Consider the following 27,817-nt stretch of genomic DNA (forward strand, 5'->3'; position numbering starts at 1 on the left):
CTGTTCTGGTCCCTTGTCCCTTTCTTATGGGGAATGGAGACCTGCAGGGTACGTTCTCCTACCTGGCGCAGGTCCCTGCTCACTGTGCCTTGAAGCCAGGCTCGCCCAGCCATTCCCACTTCAGTCACTCACCACCGCTCTCCATCCCTTTGTCCTGCTGTTCCACCCCTGCCTCTGAGTGCCCGTGGATCCACTTCCTGTCGGCATGCAGGCTCTAACTTCAAGACCCCTGAGGGCAAGCCTTGGCCTGTTTCCTTCCTTGCTCTATCTAGAACAGTGCCTGACATACAGTGGGCATTTAGTAGGTATCTGTTGAATGAATGAACAGTCATAACAAGGATTTCTGCTGGTGGGGGAAATGTGCACACTCTCCTGGACAAGGACCTGTCGATTATTTTCCTAGGAAATTTTACAGTAACAATGTATACCAGGTCTTCAGGATAGGGCATTTGGGTCTACAGTGTCTTTCAGAAGTCTGTCTGTACAACACTTATCCCATGATCTCTTCTAGTGCTTATTGCAAATCTAAGTTCTCAGGGCTTATTCACATCTTCTAGGTCCACATCTCTGGGTCCAAAGAGGGGTCCAGGAATCTGGATGTGAACAACCTTCTGGTAATATTTATGGATCCTCACTTTACAGCCCCACCTAGCTTGTGATTCACAAGGCCTCTGATTCATAAGAATCCAATGGATCTGAACCACTATACAAGAACAGTATGGCTTTCCAGTTCTTCCATTGCCCAGCAAATAGGTCATGGCCAGAAACAGACAAAGGCCAGCTCTCTGAAGGTCATTATTAGGAAAAGAGAGGTCAAGAAGGCGATAGTAGATATGCATCCCAAGTCAGGGCTTTGGTGGCTTTTAAATCTGAAAGGGCAGGAAGTTCAGGCAGGTCAGGCTGAGTGCCACAAGCCCAATATACACAGTGAAGATCAGGTGTGTATTAGGCTCATACCCCACTTCTAGATTTGGAAGGGCAATGTGAGCACTATAATGTGTTGAACGTGATCATGAAAGAAACCAACACCCAGAAAGGGGAGAGAATTTCAGTTTGCTCTAACTCCTAGCCTCTAGACGTTACTGCTGCCTTTCTTCAAATCACTGGTTGCAGAAGAACTGAACAGAAAGCTGCTTGGTACAGAAAAACCAGCCCAGGAATCATGGCCTGCTCCACGGAGACTCCGGACACCTTCGCCAGCCCACAGTCTACTTACCGGGCATCACGCCCTTGATGTCGCTCTCAGGGCTCATGCAGTTCTTCTGGGTGAAGTGCAGGATCAGCTTCTTTGCAGACTCAAACTGCTGGGTAGCCATCAGCCACCGGAGGGACTCGGGGAATATCCTTCAAAGACACAAAGGGAATTGTTGAATGTCTTCTGGTTCTGTAGGGGGCTGAGGAGGAGGGCTTTAGGTGTGGCCCGCTGCCCATGGAATGGATTCTCTTCAGCCTAATGGGGGAGACAAGACTATAGGCACTGAGACGTGTCCAGTTTTCTTGTAGAAAGTATGAAAATCAAAACTTCAAAAATGTGGCCAATATGAAAACATTCTATCAACTGTGTCAAGGAATCAGTGTATACCTTTCAAAATAACGTGTGTGTGTGTGTGTGTGTGTGTGTGTATGTGCTGGGGATTGAACCAAGGCCCTCGTGCATGCTAGGCAAGTGCTCTACCACCCAGGCCAGCCATGGATTTCTAAAACATGTATAACCAATTCACTGAAGCATTCTTTTGTTGTGTTTTGCCACAAAATACAAATAGAATAATTTTAAGTTTAAAAACTTATTCCTAAAACAAACCAACCTGACTGTTATTTGCAGTTTCTGCATGTTTGAAGGCTTAGTCTGACAGCTTGCCTTCAGGATTATTTCAGTATTGCTACTAACTGCATGTTATTTCTCCCAGAAATGAAGCCCCCACATAGTTGTTTTCAAGTTTTATCAGCAACAGATATATATATATATATATATATATATATATATATATATATATATATATATATTTTTTTTTTTTAAAGATTATAATCTTGTGCAAAGCCCCAATAGGGGAGAAGAAAGAACTTCCCCCTGGTGCTTTGTTATCAATTAATTGATTTTGTGGTGAAGTGTGTAGCCCAACACTTAGGAGAATGGACATGGCTGTGTGCCAGTAAAACTTTATTACAGGCAGCAGGCTTGGGAGTGACAAAAAGTGGAAATCAACACTAAGGACGGTAGTCCCAGCTTCCTGTGGCCGGGGTGTTCTAGTTACCAGCCTATTTTAGTTTAGTTACATAGTATCCGGACAGTCATGATGGACACTGATGAGAAGCTACTGTAATGACCTAACCCCTCCCATGCCAGCCCAGGGGAGTCCAACTGAATGAACCCAGCAGCTAGAAAAAGCATTACTGGTTCCCAGCGGCTTGGCAGGCTGAGGCAGAAGTATCACAAGTTCAAAGTCAGCCTCAGCAAAAGTGAGGCACTAAGCAACTAGGGCCAGGGATGGGGTTCAGTGGTTGAATGCCCGAGTTCAATCCCTGGTACCCCCCATCCCCACCCACCACCCCCACCAAACAAAAAGCATTACTGGTGCTGTGTCTGAAAGCTGGTGATGGAAAGCGACAGTAACACACATTTTAACTTGAAGGCACTGATTCTTTGTTAATCATCAGAATTTAATATCTGTCTCACTGGCCTCTAGTTATAAAAGTTGCGAATAGCATAATTTAAGCAAATAGAAACACATAGATATAACATGACATATGCTATAAATATTAAAATCTAGCATTTTAAAAATCAAATCTTTTCTTTATAATGCAATAATTTAAGCATTTATAATGCAATACTTTATGCTGACCCCCCCTGTAGTTTGAAGGTCTCATGTGTTGTATTTTTATCTTTCTATCTGCATGTAATGTCTTTTTCTAATTTCTTGAGATGGCTATAGATCATTAACATTCATTTTTTTCAACATATGTATTTAAAACTTCAAAATTTCACCTAAGTATCCTGTTAGCTACATCTGTGATTTGATTCTAAACACCTCACGATTTTCATTAGAGTTTTCTCTTACCTAAAAATATACAAATAAGTTAACCTGACAGGCCAAGTTATTTTGCAGGTGGCCTCTGAAGCACTAAAGGATGATATACGAAGAGGAAGTTTGTGTCTTTTACAAATAAATTAACATTAATTAAATCATGGGCCCTAATTGCATGGTTGGGAAGATTTTGACAATCCAGGCCATAAACAAATGCTATGCCGGGGAAGAACTAGGCCCGGGGGTGGGGGAAGAACTAGGCCTGGGGGTGGAAGCAACCACCGGGGGCAAGGCTACACCCCACCACCCAAGCCCTGGGGCCAGGAGCCTGGAGCACTTGAGTCTCCACCGCAGACCTCCAGGTTACATTGCTCCAGCCATCTCACCACCTGTTCCTGCACTCATCCTTGAGCTTTCCCCACAGGATGGAGGCTACCATGATAATGTGCTTGCCCCACAGAGTTTTGATCCCTAGATTCAGGAGGTGAGTGAGGGCTCAGGGAAAATATGAAGAGTCCTGTATTTGAGTAGCATCATTCTGTCTTCCAATAAAGCCCTGCATCATGCACACAGGCAGACATTTCAGACATTTTTGTTCCTGGAGTTCTATCCATCTAGGCACTGAATCCCAGGAGGACAGTGTTACACCCACAGAACCCTGACCTTCAGGAGAAGATTCTTTTCTGTTTCAGAGGCACAGGCAGTGACCAGAGCCCCAACCCAGAGGATTCACCTGCAGGCTAGGGATGCCAAGGTTGACAGGCCTCTGGAGCGCTGCCTAATCCCGCAAGTGGCCATGTACTCCCTAGCACACACTGGTTCTGAAGACATCAGAAGGGATAACTAAAAACCAACTACAGTAAATAGACATCCTTATGAGAAGTGACCATGAGCACATTCCTTTCTAGACAATCTCTGAGAACCGTAGAGCTTGTAGGACAGGTTCCCAGGAGGGCACCCATTTCAAAGGCATGGTGGGTCCTCACAGTTGAAGTGGGAGTGGCCTTAGAGCTCCAGCTTTCACGGGCCACCAGATTACTTTTTTCTAGTGTCCTGAGCATTGACCCTACACATCTACCTCAGAGGGGTACATTCTTGTCCTCACATTTTGCAGAAGGAGACCTTTGTAGATAATTAAGGTAAAACATACAAGTGTATGCATATGTACACACACGCACACACACACCCTTATGAGAGAGTCAGACAGAAGCCTGTAGAGCCTGAGACATGTTGGGGGCAACTGGCGAAGGTGGTCCAGGGCTGTCAGGAGAGGTGGCTCTGCTGGGCTGTCTGGTGTAGGTACTGCAAGATCCTGGGCATTATGAAGTGCTATTAGTCTGCAGTGAATGGAAATCAGAAATATCGCTCTCCCTGGAGATGTGGGCAGACTCCTGGTAGCCACACAATTGTCTCCAGTGGCAGATGGCTCTGAAAACCACCTGACTGGACTGATGGTTGTCAGGTTCTCTATCAGTCTCCCATGTGGAGCTCATTAGTAGTGGTACTATCATTAACCCATTTTATAGATGGGAAAACTCAGGCAAAGAAAGTTCAAGTACACTGCCCAGGTTCACACAGCTGTTAAATGGCAGGTGGGGATTTGAAGGCCAGTGGTCTGGACTGGAGGGTCCACACCGGTAACCTTGGAGGACACTGGCAAGCCAGCAACTGGCATTGGGATTGTCATTCAGCAATCTTCCCCAGGCCTTCTAGAATGCTACTGGCCCAAAGGACGAACGAGTGGAAAACTTATATTTTATGAGGGGCTCGCTGTATTTAAATTTACTGCAAAGTCATAAAGAACTCATTGCACTGTTGGCCTCCGAGGGAGCCCAGAGAAGGTTGCTTCAGTTTGGAGAACGCGCAGTATGGCCACATGACGGGAAGTGAATGGAATCTCTCCTGACTAGTACATAATGTAATAATGCCACACAAATTAAAAAACGGGCCAGTGGCCCAGGACCTGGGAGGAACATAGCTGAGCCTTTGATATTTTCAACAAAATAATAAAAAATGCACAGGAGGCAGCTGGAGGCCACATCTGCTGGGTACACTCTTAACATGTGGATGGTGACCAGGAGGATGACTTCTGCAGCTGTCAGAGGTGATGAGGCCTAAGAGCCATAATGGCTTTCCTGGCAGATGGCTTTCTAATTGGCTGCCAGAAGCGGCTTTGGCCAGGATGGCTGTACTTTTTTCTTTCAAATCTTTGTACCTATCATCACAACGTATCTATGCTGCAAGGGGAGAGGTACAAGCCAGGGGAGTCCCAGGCACCAGAAAAGATAAGTTGGTTAGTTTGCTATGGCCACGGCCCCAAAAGAGTGGAACTGGAAATTTTCAGAGCTGAAAGTATTTAATTCTTTTCTACATGGTGGTTTTCATATTCCATTTTACAGATGGGAAAACTCAAAGAAAGTTCAAGGATGTTGCTTAGGATCACCCAGCTACTGAAAGGCAGAATTGGATACTATTGTGACACAGTCACATCAATGTTTACAGCAGCTCAATTTACAATAGCTAAACTGTGGAAGCAACTTAGATGCCCTTCAATAAATGAATGGATAAAGAAACTGTGGTATATATACACAACGGAACATTATTCAGCATTAAAAGAGAATAAAATTATGGAATTTGCAGGTAAATGGATGGAGTTGGAGAATATCATGCTAAGTGAAGTGAGCCAATCCCAAAAAACCAAAGGCCAAATGTTCTCTCTGATAAGTGGGTGCTGATCCACAATGGGGGGAGGGAGCATGGGTAGAATGGAGGAACTTTGGATTGAGCAAAGGGGAGGGAGGAAAGGGGAGGGGTATCGGGGTAGGAAAGATGGTGGAATGAGATGGGCATCATTACCCTAGGTACATGTATGACTCGACATATGGTGTGACGCTATATCACGTACAACCAGAGAAATGAAAAGTGTGCTCCATTTGTGTGCAATGAAACGAAATGCATTCTGTTGTCATGTATAACTAATTAGAACAAATAAAAAAAAAATTTAAAAAGGCAGAACTGGTATTTGAACCCCAAGAGTCTGACTTGAAAGATTTTTCAGGTTGGAAAGACCTGATCTCAACTTTCACACCTGACAAGTGACCAGTTGGATTGCTCCAAGATGGGAGGTTCATTGATCCCTGGGTTTCCTGCAGGAAGAACGTGGGCCTGCTATTCCAATGTGGGAAGTAGAGGTTAGGAGTGCTGCAGAGCAAGGACAGAGCCTTGCAGGATGCAAGGTGGAGGATATTTTTCTCTTTGCTTCTAAAAAAATGTTCAGGATGAGGATGCTTGCTATAGCGCAATGTTCCAGCAGAAGCCACACAGGACCATGCAGAAGCAGGCAGAAGCTCTGCTGGGCTGGGTGTGCCTGAGGACCCCCTGGCATGGGGAGAGAGGGTGCTGACTGTGGATAGCTGCCTCTCACCAGCACATTTTGAGTTCCCAGGTGTGGTGCTGATCCAGTGATGGAGAGGTGAGAAGACATGTCCTCCAGCCTGTGCAGGCTGCTCGCACAGTAGATGTAGGTGGATGGACTGTGAGCAGGCTGAGCAGACAGACAGCACGGGGAAGCACTGTGTTGCATTCACGGCACTTGCCAGTTTACTACCAAGCCCGACTGGGTATACAGCCACAGTAGCACACACAGGAGCTGTCCTCCCTGGAAACTGGCTCTCCAGGTCATCTTGGACTCTTAGATCTATCTTTTCCCAGCAGAAGTCCCTAGGGGAATGTGAGCAGAAGGCTAAATTGTCCAAAGGACCTCCTGCCCCAAGGAATTGGATCGGGGTCCCTTTGAGAAATATGTCTGGGGATGGTTAGAAGGTCTACAATCCCTCAGTCACAATTCCAGAACCCTCAAAACCTGCTGTTGAACTTGGTAACAATACCCAAACTGGGCCTGAGTCCAGTGGAGGCACAGCCAGACCTGGACATGTGTGGATTTAGCCTTCACTCATCTCTCCTCATGGAGCCCCACGGGCAATTCATTGTAGAGATGCCCGTATGTCGGATGCCAGACTGTGGCTGCAGACCCTGATACACGTTCAACAGTCAGCTCAGCGATGGTGAAGCTGCATTTGAACCATGTGATGTCACATGCTGTGTATCTATTAATGCAGGGCTGCGTGGTAGGTGCCCTACATGACATGAGTCACTTCATGACATTGTCCCAGCAACAGCCAGAGGTGGGATGATCATCAGTGAGTTAGAGCTGAGTGAACTGGGGCAAGAGTTTGGCTATGGAATTCTTAACTAAGCAAATCACAGATAAATCCATTCTCTACCAGACACTATCAATGGATGGTGGGGTAAACCAAATGTGGTATATACACTACAAGAATATGATTCACCCTTAAAAAGGAAGGAAATTCTGATACATGCAATGCTAGGGCTTGAATGTGTCCCAAGATTTCATGTGTTAGAAACTTAATCCCCAAGTGAATATGCTGAATGGAGAAGGAAACCTTGGGAGGTAAGATTAGATAAGGTCATGGGTGGGGATTCCCATGAAGGAACCAATGGCTTTCTAAGAGCTCTGTCTTGCCATGTGATGCCCTCTATCATGTTATGATACTCTAAGAAGGCCCCTGCCTTAGAAAAGCACAGAGCTCTTGGACCTCCCAGTCTCTAGAAAGAAGCTAAATAAACCTCTATTTTTTATAAATAAACCCAGTCTCAGGTACTTTGTTATAGCAACAACAATAGACTAAGAGTAAACCTTAGGGACATTATGCTCAGTGAAATAAGATACAGGAAGAAAAAACTACTTTTGATTTCACTTATACAAGGTACCTAAACTCAGATTCATAGAGATAGGAAGCAGAAGGTTGGCTGCCAGGGCCTGAGGATGGGGATAGGGAATGTGGAGTTGTCATTTAAAAGGTTTGGAATTTCAGTTTTATAAGATGAAAATGTTCTACAGAAGAATTGTGGGATGGTTGCACAACAGTATGAATGGGGCCATTAAGATGGACACCATAAAACAGGCAAATTTTATGTATATTTTGCCACAAGTTAAAAAAAATTACACAGAAGATAAAGGTCCTTCTTGATCTTCGACTCCAACTGGGTTTCCCCTGCACTGCCCCTCTGATAGGCCCTCTCGAAGCTAACCCCTTGGCACAAAGAGCATGGAGGGTCATTTCTTTCCTCTGCTATATCATAGTGCCCCATGTTTCAGTTTCACTCTTTAAAATTTCCAGACTGGCACACATTTGCCCCCCTGGTGATCCCAAGACCCCTGCTCTGTGTGCTGTGCCCCATGGCCCGCTTCTGGAGGTCTTGGATAAACTCGCACTAACCTATTCTTGAGCTGCGGACACGCACACACACAGTCAATGAAACCTCAGAAGCTCATCATTTTCCTGTGTGTACTTGCCACATAAAACCCAACATAAAACCACAGCATGGTTCAGCAGGTCACTTACCCTGTGGCTTCAATTAATCTAAAAAAAGCCAAGAACCGGAAATTAAGTGCAGGGGGTCTCTGATTGAACATTGTGGAGGTTACACAGTCCAGTTGCTGAAAACAGACTAACTTCACAGAAGAGCCCTCGGGACTGAGACTGAGGAGTAAATTCTAGGAGGGAGGGAGGGAGGGAGGGGGGGAGAGAGAGAGAGAGAGAGAGAGAGAGAGAGAGCGCCCCCAGCTACAAACACAGGGCAGAGGCTACAGAAAGAGGGGAACAACGACCATGCTTCGGGAGAGATGGCCAGACACCCCCACACAGCAGTCAGCAACAGGGGACCCAGAGATGTCCCTATGCCTCTCTGTGGGCTTAGGAGCTTGGCATGCCACGGATGCCTCTAGGATCCAGCTGTCCTGATGCAGACATACCCGCTACCATCATGAAAGCCCCACACTCACTCACCAAGAAGAGACAAAATGACAAAACACGACTTGGTGTCCATGGGGACCTTTGGTTGCACATGGCCCAACCCCTCACTGACAAGCTAAGTCCTGCCGGGGCCCAGAACCTGGGTCTCAGGATTCTTTCCACATCATGCAAGGTTGACAGTGTTGCTTAAAAAGCAGGAGAAATAGATTTTAGAAAGACTCCTACTCAAATAAGCTAACGCAAAACTCGGGCTTCTTGAAGAGTTCAATGGAAAAAATTTTAATGTAAAATCTTTTCCCAGCGGCATCACATAAATGATGTTACTGTATCAAGATAGAAAGTATTCTTTGCTTTCTGAATTAATGCCACTGTTCAGACAAGGAGAGCTGCTTTTTCTCCTCCAGTACCTGCCTCAGCGCAGGCTTTGTGGAGCGCAGTGACTTAGGATTCCACAGTAAGGAGCTGCCTCGAATACACATTCCTGTCTTGTATTCCTGTCTTGTGGAGGTCGCGCTAAGCCTCAAGCTGTTCTGGTTCTCCCAATGCCGCGCCGCCCCTCTAACCCCAATGATTGTTCACTAGAGTCAGCAGTTAAAACTCAATACTGTGATCTTTACATCAGATTACGAGGTGGATCATTTTTCCTTGACATTCAAAAATAACAAAATTATTTCTTTATCTTATCCAGGCTGCTTTCTTGAGAATTCATTTAACATCCATTCTGATAAAATGCCAGTTTGGAAATTCTCTGAGTAGCGTGTGCGTTCTCATTAATTTGCTGTACTTGAATATTTACTCAAAGAAAATACAGGAAGGAAATAGGACGAACCGTTCATGCTTTATTAAATTAGTTGTACCCTCAAGTCATTCATTTGTTTTTCCAAGTATTTACTTTTAGGGCGACACCTGTGGAGACAGGCACACCCTCCTGTCTGGGATTCACCGAGACATTGTTTATGGCATAAACATTCACTGAGCACTGTTCACCTACCAGGCCAGGGTGGGCGTGGAGATGAACCATGGTGTCTGGAACACTAGTAATTATCTTGTTGGGAAGAAAAACATGCTAAGCATGAACTCTACAATTGAGCTGTGCCCCCAGCCTGGGGCGGGGGGTGGCGCATCTGTTAAATGGGTCTATGTGACATAAAGCCATGCACACAAAGTGGGATCAGGGGAGAGGGCAATGTCACCAAAGGCTTTCACGGAGATGAGGTTTTCCCTGGATGAACCCATGAAAAAGGGTGAATCTGTGCTAACTGTGCTTTCTGATTTAAAGAGGTGATTCTAGCTGTTGGCGCTTTGGGCATGACCAAACATCACAATGTTATGAAATTCTGAAGAGTCTCAAAAGCAAAATAATCTACCAATCAATGGTTAGAATCAAATTAAGTACTAATTGGGAAAATATAATTAGTTTCTGGTTCAAAGCTTTTATAAAAATATAAGCTTGCGACTAGTCGATATGGTTTCACATGGACTTTCTTTTTAAACTTTAGTTTTGTTTGCTGTATATAAAAAATAAAGTGAGCAGGAGTGGTTCAGGGTATAGGACATGGATGAATATTTTTAATTCAAATTTTTATTAAACTTAGAAATTGGGAGATAAGGGAGAGGTAAACATAGACTGGCTAAAATCAAATGTAGATTGGCTCTGAGGATGGTTAAGCCCCAAAGTTTTCCTAAGGCAAATGGTAGAACAGGGAGATTTTTTCAAAATTGAAATTACTATCCCACTAAATTTTCTGTCATATAAGCTCATAACTTTGTGTCTTTGTAGTTCTTCAAAAAATCTAGACTCCATAATCATTCTGCTATAGAAAAATTATGGAAGCCTTTGACCTTAGTCAAGTCACTTTGTTCCTCTGGGCCTTAGTTTCCCCACTCTGTGGGAGAAGGTGGGTGGAATGGCAGCAAGACCCACTTGGCTCCAACATTATCTAGACCTGGGACTAACAGTCACTCCCTCTGAAAGGCAGAAATGATGCTGAGCATGGCCATGCATTGAGCAAATATTCTTATGGTACTTCAGGCTTGTGCCAGGCACAGAATCAGTACCCAAAACGTCTTTGGAGCTAATCTTTCCATAATTAACCAACTCTGAATGTATAACAATTGAGATGAATTCAAGATGTTCCTTGGTTCATATCATAAGCAGATGAAGACTTGGAATTCATTTAAAATATGAATTCATCTAGAATCTATAAACAGGAATATAGCTGGGTTAACTCTACTTTCCCCCTCCTGCCCCTTTAACTGACTTATCCACATAGGTGGTTATCAGGCTACAGAAAGTATAAGATGCATAGGGCATTCAAAATACAATGCTGTAGGGGGACCTGCTTTGGCACCTCTGTGAATGATAAAGAAGTTGTGATATTGCAAAACAATTTGAAGAGGCAAGTAGGCAGAAAGAATATGGGTTTCTGTTGCTCCTGCATCTAATGGGGATTTTATTGGCACCTCTGTATTTGCAGCCTGCCTGTCACAGGGAATCTAATCAGCTCCCCCAGCCCTTGGGGAACCAGCCTCTTCAAACCCGCTGGCTCTAATCCTGGTCCCCAGCAGGGTGGCAGACACTGACTCATTTTCTGGGTGGCTTCCTGCCAGTCCTGCCCTGACCTCACGCCTGGCTCTGGAAGGTGTCTCTAGCCATCACCACACACACACCTCTCCTAACTCCTATGGAAGCTTGTCACAACTTAGGCAGTTTCAATGACTAAGTGAGGCTATCTGGTCTCCTGTCCAGGGCTGCCACTCTTTTGATCAGGCTATGTGCTTTGCCAGTCTCTAAGGCCAACCCTGAGGTGGCTGGGTCCCCTACTTTGGCCATCTGTCAGCAGCAAACTAGACACCCGTCACCAGAGGTCCATATACCTGATTTCAGCCAGTTGTCAACAGCTCAGCCCCATCAACCCTCCAAAGCAGGCACACATGGTGGCTCTCTGCCAGGGAAGGTTGTAGAGTGATCTCTGGGGTAGCTTTAAGCAACACTAGCTTCCTTGGGGGTTGGTTCTTGGAGCACATTCCTGCATGGATTGGTAGGGACAAAGGCTGGCCCGGGGCAGAGAGCCTGATGCCATGGTGCAGTGCATGGTATTGGATGATCACACTTAACCCACCTTCTCGGGCCTCTTTCCACTTCTCCTTGGAAGTTGTTGTGTTGACCACTGGGGTCCCTAATATTTTACATAATCTCTGCGTACTCAGAATTTTTAAACGAGGCAAAATGAGGCAGCCACTTGCCTGAGAGCTCCCTAAAATTCCATGCCATCAGCAAATCCCCAAACACCAATTTAGAGAACACTGTGATCTCACTTTTAATTGCTCATTCAATTTTCGCCACTGGAATATGGAGTACATTTGTATTTCTACATTTGCCTTTTGTTAGCATTATCCAATCTTTCCCCAATCTAGATAATTTGTAGACAAAAATAGGATTTGACTAAGATTTTTTTATTTCTAATACATCTCCCTAAATTAACTAATAATCTGTTAAAAATAATTTTTGCACATTTATTCAAACTCCTAGAATCTATAGCTTTTTATGATTCACTTCTTCCTTTTTCCTTTGAGGGAGAAATTTTCCTGTGTGACTTAATTGTTAGTATAACTAAATTCAGTTTCCCTCCTTGTGTGCAGGGAATTCCACAGCCCTTATTTGATCGATAATAAAGTCTCCTTGTATAATGTAGTATTTTGTCCCCCCTTTTGAAATAAAACTTTTTGAAGGAGGAAGGTATTGTGTCTCTTGTCTGGGTAAGAAGAACCACTGATCACTGCTAGATTTCACATACATACAAGTGCGCGCATGCGCACACACACACACACACCCCCACACCACACATTCATACAATTTTCAATGGCTCTTTTAATCGTTCTAACAATAAGCAGCAAAATTAATTCATCCATTTAAATTTTTATTAAGCCTCTATCAGGGTAGGTAGTGATACTCTAATGGTTTTAAGAAATGTTCTTAATTGTTAAACAATGTAGTAGATATAAAAAAAATAAAAAAAAAAAAGAGGACACAGGGCATCCTTCCAGAATGAGAAGCATTGCTCTGTGCCAAGTGCATCTTGTGCTCAGTAACACAGGGGCTTCCTGGGCTCAGCAGCTCCACGGAGTGCAGGACTAGGCTGAGTAGCTGGTAGCCTTTATGTCAGCCTTAGCGTCTACCTGCGGGATTCAGACCCCAGCCCTGCTTAGCGCTACAGGCCTTTCAACAAACCATCAAATCTCTGGGTCCCTCAGTTTCTTTATCTGCACTAGGTTGTCCTAGCATCTACTTCAGAGGGCCTTTGGGAGGATGAAAGGGGCAAGGGATTTGAAAGCATAGTCTGACTATGAAACAAAGTCTGGCCTGGGCCAGGGCTGGTGGATGTCTATAGTCCCAGCTACTCAGGAGTTCAAGGTGAGCCTGAGTAACATAGAGAGACCCCATGACAAAAAAATAAAGAGAGTCTTTGACTCTCCCAAACAAACCCTCAAGAAATGTTAAAAATTATTATTATTCTGGCTAAAATGTGTTTAATATTTAAAGAATTGGGATCATATTGGAATTATTACTATTTTTTCAAACTGGACATTTATCTAACCTGAGGCCATCTGCATGTTTCACAGTGGCATTTTTCTGGAAACTTTTAATAATTAAAATCCCTTTCAGCATGTACATGGTTTCCTAAGGGTTTCTGCCCCAGGAGCCTCAAAGCTGTCGCGCTTCCCAGCTGGTGCTTTCTTTATGACGGCAAGCGGGGCTTTTCTTCCATATTAACATTTATCTTTCATTTGGGGAATTGACACTATCACTTATGCTCCAACGGTAGGCAGCGCGGCCCAATCTTTCTCTCATTTCCTCATTATTTCCCATATGGCTTATTATCTTCTTATTGCTGTCCCCAATGCTTCTGATGATCGTGCTGATTGCCAACCACTTCTTTCTCTCATCAGAATGAAATTCCAACCGAACAGGGTGCAGTTCATGATTGTCTTCGCACATCTGGAGCACGCCTGCTGTGCTTCCTCTAAGCGCCTCACACAAAGCATGCGTGCCAGGTAAATGCAAGATGAGGGTCTTTCCCCACTAGGTACTTGCTGAAAAGTCCTGAAAGACAGTATCAAGGTGGAGGGATCGGCTGCGAGCAGCAACACCTTTCAGAGAAGACACGCGTGGCTGCTGGTGGCTGATCAGGTTAAGCAAGGCAGGGGGAACCTTTCCCCCTGTTACACAGAAACCAGCCAGGATGAAATCCTCCAGCATGTGTCTGTGTCTGTGTCTGTCCCCATGGTGCCAAGTGGTTCCATCTAGGACCAAGCTTTTGTCACCTCATCACTCCCGGGAATACTGGCAATATCTGCTGTCTGAGATGGTCAAGATGGCATCTGTCCTGGCAGTGAAGTTGGACCAGGGAATCAGCTCTCTCTCACAGTGTGTGACATCTGTTTCCTTTCACTATAGACCCTGGAAGCCTCTTTCATTTACAAAATTATGAATTTCTACATGGATGACTCAGAGGATCTCCTTTTGTGTCTTCTTAACATCTCCATCCAAAGTGTACCAGGTCCCACCCTCCCATGCAGGAGGTCATGCCATTTCTTCTGCTGACACGTGACTGCTTCTCAAACTTCAGGGTCCAGTAGTACTCCAGGAGCTCTTCATAAGGGGACCCGACCCTCGGACACCAAATTCAGCAGCATCAGCCTCACTTGGGAACTTGTTGGAAACACTGATTCTTAGATTCAGTCCTGGGGTTGCACTTTGGGAACCACTGGCTTTTGAAAACCAGTCTTTAATGACTTTCCCTACTTATGAGTGTTTTGCCAAAGCTTCTTGATTCCTCAGTTTCCCCATCTGAAAACAGGAGTAATCCCACTGACCACAACTGTGACCTCATTCAAGAGCAGGATGGTTAAGACAATCTTCACACATACAAAGGCTGCAGCTGATCTTGGGGAAAGTGTGTCCTAAACAGTTTAAGACCTGCTCAAGTTGATGAACATCACAATGCATGCCTGTGCCTCAGAGGAGACATGAGATATAAATTACAGGGTAGTTTCCCTTCTGTGTCAAGATGTTCCCTGAGGCAGGACTGTGACAACAGTCCTGACACCTAGAGAAATACTGCTTGAGAAACAGTGGGCAGGCACGTGTCCAGTAAGCCGCCCTGGGCTGCTCACTGAATCCAGATCCCAACTGTGCACTAGAAAAAATGCACCTAGAGGTAAGGTGATGGCACACACCAGCATTTTGGGAAAGAGCCTTTAGGAGTGCCTACTTCCTGTGGGTCTCTCCAGAATACTTCAGACAGACACCACATGGACAGCGTGCTCCCTCCTGTCATTCCTCGGTAGGGAATTCCACCCGGGGAAAACTGATGTCACCCTGTCCCACGTCTCATCTTCCCTAACTTCCACCTTGCCATCTCCAGAGATGTTCTAATGCAACTCAGACCTGGACCTCTAAATACAGCAGCAGATGGTGCTATGCACAGGGCTTCTGGCCAGGGGAGGAGCTGGCACCCCGCCTCGCACCCCGGTTCAGGCTGCAGTCCTGGAAGGGGCACCTTTTCCCAGTTTGTACAATTTGAATGTAGTGGTGCTTCCAGCCAGCATCCTCTTCCATTCTTGAGTCATGTGCCGCCTATCTTCCTGGCCTATCTAAACAGAACTCCTCTTAGGCTTTCCCTTTTTCTTGTATTTTAGATCTTGACTGTTTCTTCCCATTCTTTTTTTTTTTTTTTTTTTGCCACGAGCTTGGAAGAAGTCTTCATTTATTCTAGAGAAAGGACCAGTTAGTATGACTTCCTTCTAGATTAGCACTGAAGCTCCTGTTGCCCTGTCCTAAGGGATGACAAATGCTCTCACAAAGTGACTAACAAGTATTTCTATTTGGGACAAAGGCAGGGTGGATCTTAGCTTCAGGCCTCTGAGTCTATTAGAGGAATTACCTACTACCTGTGGCAGGGATTATATCGCATGCAATCTCTCTTTTTTCCTTGCTTCAGGACAAAGAGCTTATATCTGACCCCGTGAAGCGCACTTACACACAGCTCAGCTCCAGGGGGCGCATCATTTCATTCTCTCTGGCCCTTGGCTTTGGCAGCTCTTCTTCTACCTAAGTCCACAGGGAAACCCACAGTGGGTCCTGCCTGGCCCAGGCACATAAATATGTTGTGAGCATCCCCAGGCACCTCTGGGATGACATGGTTCTCCTGCCTTGGCTCTACTCACCAGGGCACAGACCATTCATGGGTCATATCTTCCCTGTCACCAAGAGCACCTGCACTCTCCACACCCCCTCACAAGTTCCTGTCTAATCTCTGGGTACATCACACGGTTGCCTCCTTGGGCTGGCTGGCTTCTCCACCTTTGTGGTCACTTCATTCCAGAACATTCTGTAACCTTGTAGCTGCTGAAGGACTGCCTATTGATCAGACCTTTTTATTTTCTGATGGTTTTGACATTCTGGGACTTTACTGATCCTCAGGAGACGACCACTCCCAGGGTTAATGCATTCCTAGAGATAGTGCAAGATTCACCTTCAAATGCATGTGTCACATGCATACCCACAATCCACGACCCACATCCCCCCAAAATCACTTCCTACCTCAGACTCACATGCTGAGCTGCTCTCTGCCAGCCCTAATCACCGCAGGACTAGGTATCAGACAACTGGGGACAACCTTATGTCCCAGAGCCTGCTGAAGTAGTCAGTCTAGATAGTCCTAAGCCTTCTTACCCTGTCTCATCCTGGAAAACACACACACACACACACACAATAAAGGCTCCTACCCATGTTTTCCCCTTTTCTCTGCTGCCTGACAGATGTTGGTGATTTCCTGTGTGGCCCTGTGTGATATGGCGTGGCCCTGTGTGGCATGGTGTGCCCTCTCCTGGAAACTGTGAGCAATGAACTATCTTTTCAATGGCAATCATCTCCTGACCTGTTGACCTCACTGCACCTAGATAATAGTAAAACTTGCATTTAGAACACGCTGTTTTCAAGCAAATCTCTAAGGTCTCTTCAGTGGCTTGCCCATTGTCCTCAAGAATGAAACCCTCCCCTTCTAAGGTTCTCCATGAGCTGCTTACCGCATTCTGTCACCCTCCAAACTCTAATGACCTCCATAGTTCATGGGATGGACCAGCCCTGGTCACTGCTTCTCCTCTTGCCCTCTTGTTTCCCTGGGTTCACTGCTAAAGCATTTCTCCCATCAGAGCTCAGCAGGTGACCCTGTCCATCTCCTAGTGTAGGCACTGTGGCATCTCACACCAGTGGTCTTTACAGTTGTCTATCCCTACATTAACCCTCACCTGTGCTAGGTCTGTTCTCCACACATCAGACAGATCCTCTCTGAACACACACCAGAGCCTGCTAGTCCCCCGCTTACAACCCTCTGATGCAATTCCATAACTTTCTGGAACAGGCACATGGTGCTGAAAGAGCCCCACCTACGTTTCCGAGTCTCCTTCTACCGGTCCCTCTTGTCTACCAGGTTCCAGTGGCTACCGACCTTCCTCTGCCCCTTCCAGAATGAGCCAATGGAAGCTTCTGTCCTGGCTGTTCCCTTTGGCTTGGGACACTTTTCTACCCAGAACTCAGCATGACTTCTCTCTGGTTCTTTAGGTGTCAGCACAAGGCTCAGTTCCTCAGAGAGGAGCTCTGAGCTGCCCAGGCTCTCACTACCCTCCATCCCACTGTGCCATTGGATTTTCATCACAGTGCTGATTATCTAGAAGCACAGTATTTGCTTATTTATGGATTTGTGGTCTGTGGGATCCCTCCCACTCCTGTATTGTATTTCTCAAGGGAGTGGTGACTTAATCATGTGTAGTGTATTTGGCATCTAGAATAGCGTTGGCATGGGGAACTGGTAATTACTCATTAAATAATAGCCAAATTAACTTCTCTCTCAGATTGTTCTGATTTCTATAGTTCCTGAAATGCAAATTCCCCAGTCTATAATTTTTGGTCTTCCTAATGGTTTTCTCAGAGATCTGTGAATTTTGTCTGTGATTTCATCTTTTGCAAGAATTTTCTTTCATGTGAGTCTTCAGTTAGCTCATGGGAGGTTCTATTGTTTACCCTGGAAATTCTATTTCTCAGCCTTAGTAGGTGGCTGGGATTTGGAACACACAGCCATGCATGATGCAGACTTTAAGACTCCTATTTTTTTAGGGTGAGTCTTTCTGCCCACAGTCCAGGGAACCAGCCAGTTTGGGGCTGAGTTCCTGTGGTAGACAAAGACTTTCGAGTCCTGTTGTCACTGATGGTTTTGACTCCTGTGTTTATTTAAGAAGCTCAGTTCTAATTGCTTGAAAAGCCTGTATTCTTTTTCTGTTTCCATAACAAATGCCTGCAACTGGATAGTATATAAAGAAAAGAGATTTATTTAGCACAGAGTACTGGAGGCAGAAAGCCCAAGATGAGTGGGCCCCATCATTTCAACCTCTGGTGAGTGCTTTATGGCAGATGGCATCTGTGTTAGTCAAGTTTTCAATATTATGAACAAAACACTCGATGAGAACAATTTAGAGAGGAAAAGTTTATCTGGGACTCAGGGTTTCAGAGGTTTCACTCCATGGTCAGCTAACTCCATTGCTGTGAGCCTGAGGTGAGGCAGAATACATAGTGGAAGGGTGTGGTGGAGCAAAGCTGCTCAGTTAGCGGCAGCTCAGTCTTTTATAACAACCCATCCTCATGAGATCTAACTGCTCCATGAGAAGAGCTTCAGCCCTCTCCAAGGGCACGCCCCCAGTGACCTAATTACTTCCCATTAGGTCCCACCTCTTAAAGGTTCCACCACCTCCCAACACTACCATATTGAGGACCAAGCATCCAACACAGGAACCCTTGGGGGACAAATCACATCCAAACCATGGCAAGGCCTGAGTGTTCTAGACACTGTACAGGTCTTCAAACCCAAGCTCCTTAGGCTTCTTTCCGGTTCAGACACTGAGCTATTTCTGTTGGAATCCTCTCTTGCCCTGGCTCTTGGTAACTTCTCTTTGTCACACTGGAGCTCAGCATTATGTTTTTTCAATGTTATACTTTATCCAGCATTTGTGTGTGTGTTTAGAGGGGCCTCTGCCTGTTCAGTCCCCTCTCTTGATTAGGAGATCCCTTCTGGCCCATCTCTACACACCTTTGTCTTCAGTGCCCCCCAACCTAATAACCGGCACCCTGGGGGTTCCGCCTCGCACTGACGGGTTTACAGTTCTCATTAACACATGTGCTTCCATGCCTGCTCCTTAGAGTTACTCCAAAACACCATGCATGCGGCTAGGCTCCCTGGGTGCTTGCAATAAATACTTGCTTGTTAAAGCAAAGTGAGCGACTTTCAATATTTTGCTACCAACAGCTGGTTGTGCCGGCTGGTGCTGCCACTCAGCCCCTCTCCCCAGCAGGCCACTGCATCCTGTGGAATGACGAGCCTACTGCAGCAGAAGGGAAGAGGCTGTAATTAGGGAGATGAAAAAGGGCAGGCACCGCCACAGTCTTTCAAAGCCAATAATTCTTGTGGAGCCTTTCAAGGCTGGTAGGCAAAGGTGGAATATATTTCTCACCGCCACGTTTTGTTTCGTTTTTTCCCTCCCACTGTGCTGAGGATCAAACCCAGGACTTCATGCATGCTGAGGTAGTGCTCTGCCACTAAGCTATACCCCCTGCCCTCATCACTGATTCTTTCCTTTTATATCTGGACTCCTATATATGTTAAGAGGTGATATAATAATAGTAGTAATCATATTAGTTAATATTTAGTATTTATAGAAACTTACAGGCCTGATGCACTAAGCACCTTCAATAATAATATAAATAAAATATAATAATATTAAACATATTCATCAACACATAGGGCACTAAGTGACAGGCATCACTATAAGTGTTTCTCAAATTGACTTTTCCTAACCTGAGTGCTGATGAATCTGAAGCCCAGAGAGGTTAAGCAACTTGTCAAAGAGGCTCTGTACCTGCATCTCCCTTCCAGACTTCTGCTGTGCATCCCCCGCTGTGTGCATTATTTCAAACAACTGTGTGTAGTAGAAACTATTATGACCTACTTCTTATGGAGATGAGAAAGCAGGGACTCAAGTGTGGAGCAGGTTGCTAGAGACGGAACAGCCTTACTGCAGTATGGAGCAGTGAGCACGTGGCATGGCACCTGGGACCACTGCCCAGCCACTCCCTCGGGCACACTTTAACTTGTTAAAGTCCCCTGCAGGCCTTTTCAAAAGTGATAAGATTCTATTTTTAAATTTGTATATTTTCAAAAAATTTTATTGTAACTTGTAATGTGTTTAAATAAATGCATGCTTTATCTTGATTGTCATTAACCTCAATGTATTTCTAAAATTTAAATTAAAAAAAAAAAAGATAAACAAAACCCCCAGCCATTCCCAGTATAGGCCAGCCCTGCAGACCTGGAGCTGGTCTCCAGGCCCTTCTCTGTCATCTTCCCGTAGGTCTCTTCCCACCTGGGACAGGTGTATGGGGTGGGGGCAGGGAAACAGTCTTGTCTGTTCTTCCTGGGGTGTGAGGCTCTGAGAAGCTGTTTTCCCCCATCCCAGGCCTCCAGCCCTGGGTGGGAGGACAGCACCCAGTGCCCTCAGGAAGCAGCAGAGCTGAGTAGAGGATCTGCAGGGCAGGCATGAGGGACGAAGGCCGAGGGAAGGCAGGGCACAGTGCACGGCTGGAGTGGCTGTCTCCAAGTCCAGGCTCCGACAGGAGCCAGCTAGAGGACCACAAGACACCAGGAGTGAGCCACTTGCTGTTTGTAGAGTGCTTGCAGTCTGTGCCTGGCACAGGGTTAAGCACAGAGCGAGCATTTATTAAGATAAATCAATGCCCTCGAATTCTCCAACAGGCAAAGCCAAGTGGCAGATGCCCCAGGGCAGGGGACAGGAAGGCCTTCCTTATAAGATAAAAGGAAGACAGTGGATGATCCCCTTCTGCTCCCAGGAAATGACCTCATTCTTGGCTTCTAGAGACCCTGCTAGAGGTATAAGGGTGTCCTGGGCTACACCTGGCTCTGGGGCTGGGGAGGAGCCTGGTTTTGGCAGCTGTAGCTGGTGAGCACCTCCCACCCTTTTGTTCAAGTTATTGCTGGCTCCCTGCCGCCCCTGAGGTTCTCCTGTCACACACAGCGAGCAGGGCCAGGCTCTTGAGGAAAATGCGCCTGTTCACTATTCACCCTCATTTCTGGGAGGGTGGCTTTTCTACCAGAGTGGGAGGTGGCAGGACTATGAAATTAAGTTAAGGCAGGTGCTCCTGCCTTAACTCCCCCCACCCCCATCTCAAAAGCAAGCCAGACTGACAGCCAAGCCTCTTGGCTCCAGTGAACACTTAAAGCAAGGACACATGGGCTACACGGGCCAGCCACTTCACCACGCAGCACCATGGGTATCCTGTGCACTATGGCGTATTGAATGTCTGGGTGAAACGCAGGCATGGACAGGTGGGAAGGAAGGGAAAGAGAAGGAGGGAAGGAAGCAAGCATCTATAAAAAGGGTCAGAGAATTATTTTTTTTCCCTTCAATCTCTATCCATAGAGCAGTGGTTTTTCAACATGGGCTGAACAGGAATCCTCTTGAACCTTTTAAAAATTCAGTTGTCCAGAGGTCATATCCCTTAGAGCAGTGCGTTCAATTGTTGTATTTTTTTTTTCTCCCTCTAAAGTCAGCAAGTCAAAAACTTGAAAGTTACTCTGAAGGATCAGATAGGAAGAACTTTCAGCTCTGTGGGCTTCCCAGTCTCTATTGCCTGGTCTCAGCAGGAAAGTGTCCCTGGGCAAGGCAGGTATCAACACCTGAGCAGGACTGTGCTCCAGTAACACTTTACGCAGATGGTGGGCTGGACTTGGCCCACAGGCTGAAGTCTGCCCACTCCTTACCCAGAGGAGATAGGAAGCTTCGACCTCACTTCATTGACATCTCCATGTCTTCCTCCCAACACGAGCTCCCCCCGACCCTGGCTTGCAAATCCTTTCATAAAAACTCATGTCAAAATAACCTTGGGGGTGGGGGGCTGCAGCAAGGAGCTGTGAAGCCAGACTGACCCCAGACAGATCACTGGAGCTGGGTGACCGGCTTGGACTTGTGGGAAGTCTGGGATCCCAGGGCCTGTGGCCTGAGTGTGCGGGGATGTGAATGACAGGGACACGCGTGGAAGATACTCACGACCAGTAGAGCAGCATGAGCAGGAAGGGGCAGATGATGAGGGCCTGCAGCACCTGCCAGTCCCGGCACAGGGCAGCCAGCCCGGGCATGAGGAACTGGCCGGCCATGGCCACAAAGCTCGCCACCATCGTGATCATGAACCGTTTTCCAGGCGGACACAGCTCTATTCCTAGGACACAGAACAACAAGAGAGACGTGAGTGACGTGCCGGAGGCCTGGGGGAGCCCTATGTGATATGCCAACATCTCATACAAGGGTGAACTGAGGCCTGACAGGAAAGGGAGCAAGAGCGTGGCTCAAGGTCACAGAGCAAGGGCACTGTGATTCAGAGGTGCTTAGCTCAGAAACTAGGAAATGCTGCTGCCAGTGGGGATGGACTTTCTGCATTGCCCACTGTTACTGAGCTTGCTGTCCAGCGTGTTCCCTTGAGTGTCTGAGCCGTTGCCATTCCCTCCTGTCTAGGACGCTGCTGGACACCCCCTCAACCTGTAGATGGGACACCAGGAACATCCATCTATTCACTCTCCACCTGTCCATCTCTTCTCCTGGTCCTGACCTCAGTGCTCCTTGAGAACTCTGAGTTCCAGGCGACCTGCTATCCCTAGGAGATCAAGATAGAGCTGAATTGCCACCTATCTATGTAAATAAGACAGGAACAAATAAAAAGTCATAGAGTAATGATGTGGCTGGAAAACTCCTTTTCATATTGGAATCCTGGTACCCACTCTAATGTGGGTATGTTGGGCATCTTTTCCCAGGCTGCAGATGAATCACATCTAATTCAAGTGAAAAAGAGTGTCTGTTTTCAACAAATGCCCCCTGATGGAGGCAGATCACGGTTCCTCCTGTCTCTCAATTTTACCTTGAGTAAAAAAATACGTTTATATAACTTTAACCAAGTGACAACCCCATGCAGGCCCACTTCATGAATCCTATAATAATGGTCCTTAAAACTAGAGGCATAGTTTTATGTATACCTTCCAGTTACAGAGCATGCAAATTTGTTTGCTACTCTCCTACTACAGTGTACAGTATCCCCTATATTTTTCTTTCTTGCTTTTTTTTTTTTATTAACTAAGTATAGTTAAAAGGATTTGAGAAGAAAAAGCAAAAGAAGAAAGCCCCTCAGCAGAAAATACTTTCATGCCTTTGAGTCTGGAGACTGTTCAAAGGGTGGACTTTGTAGACTGTTACAATAGCATATGGGCTGGTTGTCCAGGCTGGGGTAGAGGTAGGAGGTCACAAGGCACTGAGGAAGGGGAAGATGAGAGGGAGAATGAAAAAACTATACTTGGCTACAAGGATATTATCAGTCCTAACAAAGACAGGGCATTGTGTCAGCCAAACCTATACCAGCTCATCTTTAGAAGAAAAAAAAATGTCATTGGCATTTCTATTTCTGCTTGGCCACAAATGGTCATCATCATAGCTACATTGATGAGTGGTAGAGAAACCTGGTCTCACTGACTATAGCTAATAAAGAGCTTTTTACCATTTAATTAGGAAAACAGGATTAAATAGTCCACTCTAGGCCATTTGCTGTGATGCTGTTCCTTCAATACCACAGGCCAAACTCAGTAAAAGGATTACTGCCTCTCAGGGCCCAGAGATGGCATTTCTGCCCTCTGAAATAATAAAGAAAAGAGTCTCTTCAGAAAAGGCTAAGAGTGGTAAGTTCTAGTTTTCACTTATTAAGCACAAGCAGATTTGCTGCTATGGAAACCAGAAATCTGCATTAGCCACAGTGCATGCAGTGTTAGGAGGTTCAGCCTCGGCAAGCATCAGATAAGAAAATTTAGCACTTGGTCACCCCATAACCTTTAAACAAAGTCAGAGAGAGAATGTCAAAGTAGCAATAATGGCTTCATGTCAGTGAGTTTGGTCATATGACAGACCTATGTGCTCCTTGTGCTTTTTTTCTTTACTGCCTCTTTAATTTAGTGACACAATACATATGAAAACATCGGCGACTTTGGCAGTCCCCTCTTATCTGTGGTTTTATTTTCCACGTTTTCAGTTACCTGTAGTTAACCCCAATTTGAAAATATTAAATGGAGAATTCCAGAAATTGACAACCCATAAGTTTTGAATTGCATGTCATTCTGAGCAGCATGATGAAAGTTTGTGCCATTCCACATTGTGGGGAGTGAGTAATCCCTTGACCCGTGTATCCATGCTGTATATGTTACCCACCCTGTAGCCACTTAGTAACATACGCATTATTAAACTGACTGTCATGATATCACAGTGCTTGTGTTCAGGTAATTCTTATTTTATTTAACAGTGGTCACAAAGCAAATAATAATAATGATAATTCAGATGTGACAAAGAAAAGCCACAGAATGCTTATTTTAAATGAAAAGGTGAAAATTCTCAACTTCCTAAAGAAAGAAAAAAAAATCATATACTTAAGGTTGCTAAAGTCTATGGTAAGAAAGAAACATAGTATGTAAAGGGTCTGTTTACATACTAAAACTGCTGAGGTTCAGGCATGCACTGCACTGGGGGTCTTCAAATATATCACCCAAGAATAAGGGGAGACTACTGTACAATTATTTTACTATATGCCCTCTTTGGGATCCCTAATCCCACATACTAATCTACACTTGTGTGATATCATTCAAAAGATCACAAAATGACTTCTGAGACCACGGTCTAGGTTTGCCGATGATGGAAGAAAATGGTTCCTTAATGGGCAAGTAATGGTGTAGTTTGACGTCACAGTCTCTCCTGGGCACTAAGGATTGCAGTGGCTACTACATCAATTAGTGTGACCACTGATGTGAAAACTATTAAATTGTCATAGTTTTTCTCCTTGAGGTCCTCTCTCCTAAGTGGTCTGAGTTGTCCCTTAACTTCTCTCCACCTGTGGGGTCCGTGGACCTGAGATGTCAGCCTCACAGGGGAGCTTGTTAGAAATGCTTCAGCCCAGGCCCACTCAGACCTACAGAATCAGCACTCATATTCTAACGAGAACCCTGGACCCCTCTTGAGGACGGGCTCCCTGAACTTCCCAAGCAACTGTAAGCACGTTTGCCTCCCAGATATAGAGCTGAAGAAGCAGAACCAGCTTTTGATCTCTCCACTCCTGCTTTTGCTAGGAATCCTGGCAGAGATTTGACTTTATCTCACCAGGTAGAGCAACCCAAGGTACACAAGGCAGATATTTGTTCTTTTGGCAATTCCTGCTGTGGTAATGGAAAAGCACAGTGACTTGAAGTAGGGACACAGGTGTGGACATTTGCAGACAACGGCCTATTTTTGCCTTGACTCACCAGAAATTCTTTCTAAATTGCCTGAATCCAACCATGTTCTGAAGGTTGGCTCTAAAAATAAAAAAAATAAAAATAAAAATAAAAAAGCAGCAGCAGCAATTATCAAGGAACCACAGGCACTTGAGGCTTGCCATTAATCACATGTTCCTTTTGGAAGGCGAGAAATCTGTTTTTTTGTTTTGTTTTGTTTCTGAAATAGGAGAGAGAGAATCCACCAGAATATTAAAGCCTTAAGTTACAGCATCTGTCAGAAGGGGTTAAGGACTGCAAGGAGGTGTCTGTGGCCACCCATGGCCTGCTCCACCTCTGTAAGCAGGAGTAGTTGGTGTAATGGCTCACACACCTTGAAGATGGTACCTGTCACCTGGCTGGGATCACTGACCTTGACCTTGCAAGGAGGGGAATGGTGTTCCCAATCCAAGTGTCCCTGGAAAGCCTGGCTATTTTGGAGAGTAGGTCTCACGTAGGCAGGCACCCACAGCACCCAAGGAAGACCCTGTTTCTAAGCTGTGACCTGGTATGTCTTAGACCCAACTTCTTTGCCAATGAAGCCAAGCCTAAATTGTCTTAGAGTGTCACTTAACAGGCAGCAAAACTTCCCCTGATTATGTAAAATGGTAGTGGTCACAACAAGCCATCATCTTAAATGATTCATGAAAGCATTAAACATAAACTATCCCAGGTGTCCACCATGCAGGGTCAACACTGCTGTGGTGAAGAGCCTGGACTGTGGAGGCAGAGTTCTTGGGTTCAAACCCTGTTCCTGCTGCTGGTGACCTCAGTGTGGTCATCTAAGTGGTCATCTGTGCCTGAGTTTTGTGCAAAATGGAGCATTGTGAGTGTTAAACAGTACACAGTGCTGAACACAGCAAGCGCTTTGTGCCAGCAGCTGTGAGTGATAATACTGTACATTATCACCACGTCTAACACGACAGTTATCACTCATTAGTCACATTTGACCCAATGACCCTCATTTGGTTTCATTTATTGTCTGCTTTATTAAGTGACTTTTCAGAGTTGGCCTGAGGGTTATTCTAAAAGACAGGAGAAGAGAAATCATCTACAATGACAGCCCATGCCATCGCATTTCTCCTCCATCCCTTTTATTTCCCTTTTACCTGGAAGTAATCCATCAAAAAATAGAATTGAGGGTCTGGCTGCAGGTGCGATTCAGGGGTAAAGCATATGCAAAAGAAAATACAAGACCCTGGTTTGATTTCTGTTACTATGGACAAACTCATCCCAAACAAAAAAACAACATCAACAACAAAACAGAATCCAAGAAAACCAAGAAAGAGTCTCCAGTGTTAAAACTGCTCTTCCCTGAGTTCCTCAAAGGAGAAGGCTCATGGCAGCTCTCAGAAGCTAGGCAAGCTTGGTTGACAAGCAGAGAAATTGCTGATGACTCCCAGAAGTAAACAACCCATAATTAAGATGGAACTAAGGCATCTGGTCAGCAAGTAATGGGGACCGTGACCGTGATGGTCAGTCCAGGGTGCGGGAGCAGCCCGAGGCTCACGGAACAGGTGGCCTTGTTAGCAGCTGCAACTCCAGGAAGAAGATCTGCTTTTCAGAGTCTGCAGATTCTAATAAATTTCCTGGAAGAAAAGAAAGTTGTGCCTCTCAGAGCAGTCACGGCAGGTGACAGGAGGAAGGCCCAAGCAAGGTAGGCACCCAGGCCTGGCTGCCATCAGCTGGCTCCACAGTCTTTTCCTGAAGGATGGGGCACAGGTCAGTTTGATGTGTCAACATGGCCAGGATACTGTCCCACGTATTCAATCAAACACTAAACTAAGGGGCTGGGGATGTGGCTTAGTGCCAAGGGAAGGGCACTTGCCTAGCATGCTGGGGGTCCTGGATTCCATCCCAGCACTGAAAAAACAAAAACAAAACCCAACAACGAACAACAAAAACAACAAAACCCAAACCAACAAACAAAAAGCATTAACTTGAGTGTTGCTATGAAGATGTGACCATGTCCATAATCAGTTGACTTTAAATAAGAGAGACGGTCCTAGGTGATCTAGGCAGGAGGGGTGACCTGATCTGCTGAAAGACTATAAAAATAGAGCTGAGGCTTCTTTGAGAAACTGAGGAAAAATGCCACCTGTGTAAGGTGGCCAGTGAAAAGGGCAGGTTTTGGGATTTTTCCAACTAGCTCCACAAACAAGGAATCCAACACCTTGCAGAAAATCTCTAACATGTAACGCCCACTGGTTTTATTTCTCTGGAGAGAGCTTGACATGGAGATCAGGACATCTTGCAAACCACACCAGGTCACATGGGGTCTTCCATAAGGAGAAGCCTCCTACCCACTCTTCCTACAGTAACCCACAGGACGGATGTGGCCCTACTTCATCCCTTCCCTTCCCAGCCCAACCTTGAGCAGTGTCCCCAGGCTTCCAGGGCACTGTCAAACTTGGGGGTGGGGGGCAGGGGGTGGGGGCGGGCATCCAAGTCAAAAAGCTATGAAGGCAACAGATGACAAGACAGCATTCTTCCCTCA

The 27,817-nt window shown here is 45.7% G+C and overlaps 1 protein-coding gene across 2 annotated transcripts in view; it reads right to left on the bottom strand.

The window, feature by feature from the left end:
• The window catches only part of Slc22a23 (solute carrier family 22 member 23), a 178,243-nt gene that overhangs the window by 28,275 nt on the left and 122,151 nt on the right, over window positions 1-27,817 (bottom strand). For both annotated transcript variants that reach the window (XM_046453327.2, XM_058582361.1), the window contains exons 4-5: window positions 22,037-22,205; window positions 1,217-1,344 (exon numbers count right to left, since the gene is read on the bottom strand). In XM_046453327.2, coding sequence (XP_046309283.1) covers window positions 1,217-1,344; window positions 22,037-22,205 — 297 coding nt within the window. The remainder of the gene's footprint in view (window positions 1-1,216; window positions 1,345-22,036; window positions 22,206-27,817) is intronic.

This window comes from Marmota monax, unplaced genomic scaffold (assembly GCF_021218885.2).
Source record: "Marmota monax isolate L192 unplaced genomic scaffold, Marmota_monax_Labrador192_F-V1.1 WCK01_AAM20220418_F8-fsc00029, whole genome shotgun sequence".
NCBI lineage: Eukaryota > Metazoa > Chordata > Mammalia > Rodentia > Sciuridae > Marmota > Marmota monax.